General features: G+C 37.4%; 1 protein-coding gene across 1 annotated transcript in view; it reads right to left on the minus strand.

The window, feature by feature from the left end:
• Positions 1 to 6,782, minus strand: part of LOC106110985 (GTPase-activating protein) — a 29,109-nt gene that overhangs the window by 11,401 nt on the left and 10,926 nt on the right. The window contains exons 2-3 of the mRNA XM_013292954.1: positions 5,092 to 5,212; positions 3,461 to 3,512 (exon numbers count right to left, since the gene is read on the minus strand). Of these exons, the coding sequence (XP_013148408.1) occupies positions 3,461 to 3,512; positions 5,092 to 5,212 (173 nt within the window). The remainder of the gene's footprint in view (positions 1 to 3,460; positions 3,513 to 5,091; positions 5,213 to 6,782) is intronic.

Consider the following 6,782-nt stretch of genomic DNA (forward strand, 5'->3'; position numbering starts at 1 on the left):
AAAAAAAAAGAAATAACGTTGTAATAATGTTCAGTATTTATAAACTTGATAAGTTTAATCTCCTGATTATGAAGCAGAGGTTTTACATACGTACGATAATAGTGAAAGTTATAGACAATAACAAAATTAGTCGGTATCAAATTAACTAATGCACAATATCTGTTATAAGAAAAACAGTTTCATACAAAGCGCAATAATGCGGGACGGTTTGTTTACATTGAGCATACCGGGCTTTATGACATGGCTTCTTTCTCCATTCTTGGAAATGATGTTATGAATGTGTACAGCGCGCGGCCGCCGGATATTGTGCTTATAGCACGAATATGAGGTTAAGGAATCATTAATAAGGCTCACCACACATTGACTACTGTTGCTGAAGCAGTAAACATAACAGTTCATGTGCTAGCATTGTAACATTTAGATCTACGTTTACAATGATAACTTATATGCGACTATTCTAAATAAGCCCTTTAATATATTCAGGTGCCGAAATTAACTTATACATTCATATTTATTTGTCAAGATAAAACAACCAGAAAAACGAACAACTAACCCATGAGCAAATAATACTCTCAAATAGTGACTTAACCGCGTTCGTAAACAGTGATAAAGCGAGTCGAAAGTGTGAAAACAGGTTAATTTTATCTCTTAACTATTACGTTAATATTTACAACAAAAATAGTATATTTATAATGCATATGCTCATAATGCAAAGGATGTTTTAACATAATATCTCGACATTGTCTTTATAAAACGAACACGCGGCCGGTTCCTGTAACGCCATCATCAATCAACTTTGTTTATTTGATATGCTTATACGATGCGTTGATAAAAAAATATCCTTCCGTTCGATTACATTGCCGCTGCCGACCGAAAAATAATTAATGCATGATGATGCATTTACCATCATGTAATAGACATACACACATGTATTGTTATCTTACTTAGCATTCAACAGCGGAAGAAAAAGATAAAGGACATGAATCGATAAGATTATAGACAATAGTGTACTTTCAAAAGTGTTTGTTGAAACGATGGCATATAACTTTTCATAAAAATAACGAATGATAACGTATGTAAAACTTTGTGCTTTTTTTCTAACTGCAAATATGTTAAAAAAAAGGCATATAAGTAAGGAATTTAATCTAAGTTACAACGGACAATAGGAGATATGGAGGACCTCTTAAATATACTACGCCTAATTTCTTTTCCTAATCTATAAGGAGTTATCAATGTATTAGAAAATAAGTTCTTTCAATCACTATCAAAATAAATTGTTTTTGAGTGTTTGCATAGCATGTCATCGTCACAGTGTCACCGACAGTCAAACGGCGTCAAGTACAAGCTGTTGACTACATCCGGCGTCAACTTGGTATATTTATAAAACGGGGGCGGAGTTGCTGCCGTCAACAGTGCGGGGGCGGTGCTGTGCTAATACGACGCCTTCACACTATACACTAATTATTAAATTAGTAGGTATCACTAACCTAAATAAATATTGACAAATAAAATCGAAACAAAACCGTCAGTTAAATTTCAATTCAATGGCAGTACTATAATAAAACTATTACAAAACGAGTGGACATGTAACTACAAACTACAGGACAAAATCTGTTTCAAGTGGTGTGAGCCGAATGATTCACCGGGTCGCTCTTGACGGACATTTTTAAATAGCCTATTGGGATAATTGGAGCGGCCACACCTACACTGTGCGTAGGCAGTGGTCGTAATAGCCGGTCGTGTGTAGCCGGCCCTAGCTATAGACAGACGTGTTACATACACGCAGCACCCGCACTTACATCTCGTCGGCGCGCCGCCGCCGTCCGTGCCCTATTTCAAGTCGGGCGATGATCATTTTACGCGCCACTATACGAGGTTCCGCCGACAATTTATCACTTGAAAGCTTCCGCCCGACGTCGCGCCCGCGCCGCGCCGCCGCGAGATTTACGAACGATTTACACCTGAAGGATAGATCGTCTGAACGGAAGCGCTTTTTATGCTTTTCATCAGAAATACTTTATATTTATAAGTTGTTAGCAGAAAGATTACATAAAATACACTAGTGATACCCACTAGAGCGCTCCAGAAAGTATTTTGGTTAATAATTATAGGCCATATTTGGTCACTCGAATTAACGCTTTGTCAGCACCTAATAACATACCATTTTAAGTACTTTATCAGTTATAACTTTGTTGTCATTTTGGCAATCTTGCCTTACTTCCCTTTTAAAGCAAGATTTGGGTTTTCAGAAGCTTTTAACAAACATCAATGTAACAGTTTTAAAACTTCAGGTGTAAAGAATATTGCCAATTAAATGTATGTTATTTGTTGGTATTTATCTGGTGGTTAAGGATGACGCCGCGCGGTGCTATACGGGGGTTAAACTCATTTGTTTTTCTTATTGCTGTTTTATCAGCCTATAAAACATTAATGTTGGCATTAACGTGTCAATAATGTAATTATTTTTACTTCTGTCTGATTACTATTTAATGACGTAATAACGGCTTCTTTGTAGAGAGTAAATATGTACACAAACGTGGCGTGATTGTGTGAACGGATGCGCGTGTGCGTGCGGCCTATCTGCCCTAAGTACACAGATAGTTTGGAGCAGACACGCGGCGATAAGGTATCGTGAGACAAAGAACCCATTAAGTGGTCCGGCGGGCGAGTGACGAGACATTTCCTTCGATATCCGCCATCGCGTCCTGCTCACCTCTGGGGTCACTAAAATCATTATCTCGCTTCCGTTCCGATCGCTCGACTAACAAATAATAACCCTTCCCTTTCCTGCGCGATAATGTCGTAGATCTAGTGACGATGGTGGAACGACCGCGACCCTAAAACGCTTTCCTACTGTTATAAAAGCTTATTCAAAAATATCTCTATAAATCCCCTATTTATTCCAAGAAAAATACTTTACGCGTATTGAAACGTTTGAAGCGGTTGCGGTATTTCATTGAATACCTTTGGTGGAGGAGCGGAGGGTTGGGGCGGAAGGGCCGTTCCGCGCCGGCGGCAGTAGCAACGCGCGCGCACCGGAAATGCATCCGGGACGCGGCGCACCGCAGCGCTTGCTCGCACAATGAAACCTCCCCTTTCCTAATCCCGAAACAGGCGACTCCCACGTTACTTTGTCGATTACAACTAATTAATGATGTCGCAGTTAACGCTTTAATTGTGCGCAATGATGTCGAAATACTAGACCGGACAGAAAGGGTTCTATTCAGATAGGACAACGCAATTTCTTAGGGTGATGAATGCATCTATTACGGTTATTATTAAAGACACGTGTGGTTAGAATGTGATAACAACCTATTTTAAAACTGCTGCTATTGCAAATTGAATGACACCGTCTTTGTAGCAATGTATTTGCATTGCAGTGTAAATTATGCGCCGATGGTAGATATTCGCCTATTCATGCAATACATTTTAGCATGGGTTAGCGAAGTGTATCACTTACCATCAAGCCGCTCGGCCTTCTGCTTTGTATAACAAAGGGACGGCGTATTATCCTGTTTACAAAACGTGCACTAAGCACGTTAGATATTTATACACAAGTATGATGCGGCGAGCGCTCACATATCCTAAATGAACGCTTCCTAGAATATGACACACCTAAATCCGACTGTATTCACAGGAACCGTGTGGACCGTTCTAATTATTTTTTTTTTACTAAAAGACGAACTCAAAAATTGTAATTTAATATGTACTACACATTGTCTGCCAGTCACATTTTTCATAGACGATTTTCTTCTTAGTGAAGGGTGGATCTTGGGCGAATTAAACTAGTGTTAAGCAATCCTTTACGTACTGACACTACGTATGTATAGTATTATTTGGTAAATGGCATCAATAAAAATTAACCTAATCAATCTACTCAAATCATGACATTACAAATGCGAGGCTGGCAACAAAGTAACCATTTAACAAATCAACTCTCGTGATAAAATGTAAAACATAATTAGCACATTACAAACGTGATAGACATGACAGATTTATCGGCATGAACTTACAATATTAACAGGCTATAAAACAATAATAACAAGGAGACAGATGATTCAATAAACGTTCAAGTTTTTTGCAACGACCAAGCTATCAATGGAACAGTAGTGCATAATCATTCATGAATAAATACGAACCCGATAAGGCAACTGGCCGCGACACCTAATAAAGTATTCATCACGCTATCGAAAGCAAAACGAACCTATAGTTGACACTGTCTTTCGAAATTGTGGGCATGATGTCCGACACACGCTTAGGTACCGAATGCAATATGTGCAAGCAAGAAACAAAAACAAATTCTGAACACATATAGTACGATAGTGCTCTTCGTAATTGCTCTTAATTTAAACTAACAGACGTTAATTTTTAGTCATTCATAAACGTTTGAACCTTGACCCAGTAAATTTGTTTGCTCCCTAAATACGACGGCGATCGCTCCCGACCGATAGATAATACCGGAAGCCGGTCCGGATATTCGACAAAGGGACCGTTATTCCGGTCATACGCCAACACTATTTTGAAAAAAGGTTCCCACTAGTTTTATGAATGACGTATTAAAGTAAGCTATGGTAAATTTTGTTTAAGATCCTAGAGCATGTAAAATAGAAAGGTAAATTTGTAATATAAAACGGTAACGGATTTATTTTCATTTCGTTTATTCAACTTTTAATTTTGAATCTACCCGTTTTATTGCTACTTAGCATAAAACGTAATTCTATATGTCAACTAACTCAAGCTCCAGTTACACTGGATGATCACAAGTCATGGGCACGCGTAGGCGCTGTCCTTCATCCATCATCGGACACGCGAACGAGACTGATTGCCAGACGATGTCCGTCTTTACTTATTTTTGTTTGTGACAAATACCTTTCCTATTACATCATTTGTCTTATAATGGAACGAACAATTTAATTTTTACTTAAACATTAACCCGTCACCTATTAATTAGGGTTACCCATACACGTACTTCTTAAAGCGGTCGGCTTATTGCATTTTACGAATACAAATATCTCACCGCCGAGTGCGTGAATCAGTTCGTGTATGGGGTGCTGACAAATCTAACATGAGGGGAATGTTTATAGTACTCACTTAAGTGTTCTCTCCATGGTGGACGTGCGAAATATTTCTTCTTGATCAAGTGACAGCACACAGTATATGTCTCGATGGCAGGCCGCGCCATTGTTGCGAGCTGGCAAGTTCTTTGCTTCACCTGAAATAAACAACAGTCAAACAATTGCACATTTGTAAATAATATCAGGGTTATAAAGAGAAAGGTAACTTTTTAATACCTTTGACATGAATAGTAATTATTGAATAAATCGTAATTGTTTAACAACATTCATATTAAAAATATGTAAAACCAATTCAATGGGTCTTTATTGCCCGACTAGCAAGAGGGAAATTAACTTGAGTTTGCATCTGCTATAGGTTACTTTTATCGATTTCTCGTTTTAACTTATCATGAAATTGTAAAATTTATCTGAAACATAAGCATTTAAGGTCCTCAAAATTAAGTTTTAGATAAAAATTATAGTTTGTAACTATACTATATCATGTACATCTACAAAAACCAAGTAAATGAATAGTAATTAACAAAGTGGAGGCTCATGTTACAGTGGAAATATTACATGATGGCAGGTATCGCGGGGAGTCCGATAACAACATCCGTTGCTTTCGCACTAAATTCAACAATTATAAATGCTCGTGTTACAGCGCACCTCGCACTTAATGTACCACTAGCGTGATACATTACGTAAACTATCAAATTACAAAATGTAACTCAGGAGTTTACAAAAGCAATTCTTTAATTAGTCTATTTGTTTGTGCGTCGCCAGAAAAGGAAGACAGTGCAGTTACTCCTCCTTAGAGACTAGAAAATTTTTAAATATATTTAAAAACTACTTTGAATAAGACCATATTATGGTACAGCCCCCTCCAGGACCTAGCATAGATCATCACCCGGCGCCCATGTTCGTTCCCAATGTTTATGCATAATGAAAATGGTGTTTCGTATAAAACATCCAACTATTTTGCCCCTTACAGTATGATTTTATTTATCCTAATCTCTTGTGCTATGTCGTAACACTTTCACAACTTAAATTGTAACCCAAAAATTACCACATGTCTATCGTACTTTTGACAATACTGTAATGGTATAGTTTTTATTATGGCAACATCCTTTCCATATGGCAACATAATAGCGTTAACTTCACCTTTTTTGTACGCGGCGTCGTCACGTCACTTGCGCAAGCGCACCATAGTTACTATAATGGAACTACGGCGCCCTACAGCCCTACGAAAACTATTGTTTTGTATTATCACATCCCTATCTAGTCAAATTGAATACATTGAAATTATTGTCCCGTCCAAATTTAATCAAGTTTAAAAAATATATCAAAGATAAAAAAAATTTACACCAGTTTTTGTGATTTTATTTCGTGATTAGAGAAATGATTGCGTGTTCTGCATTCATGTTAATGCGGTAAATAACACGATGCATTTAGTTACACCCTTAGTCCTCAGCGCTTCGTGACGATGGTTTATCGGTCATTGAACTTTCGATTGTCCGAGAATTTTCACCATCTGCTATTGTCTAGTGTAAGATATAAAGATCGTAAAAGCAAAGTACATAATTGAAAATAAAGTCCCATTGTGAAAAATAAAATTAAAAAGTTAATCGCGCAACAAATTCAACATATTTAATTCCCAGCCGCTTTTCTTTTAAAATATTCCATTGTTTTTAAAACGTACGATAGCATCACAATTTCACTATCTAACTA

The sequence above is a fragment of the Papilio polytes genome, unplaced genomic scaffold (genome assembly GCF_000836215.1).
Source record: "Papilio polytes unplaced genomic scaffold, Ppol_1.0 DF824180.1, whole genome shotgun sequence".
Lineage (NCBI taxonomy): Eukaryota > Metazoa > Arthropoda > Insecta > Lepidoptera > Papilionidae > Papilio > Papilio polytes.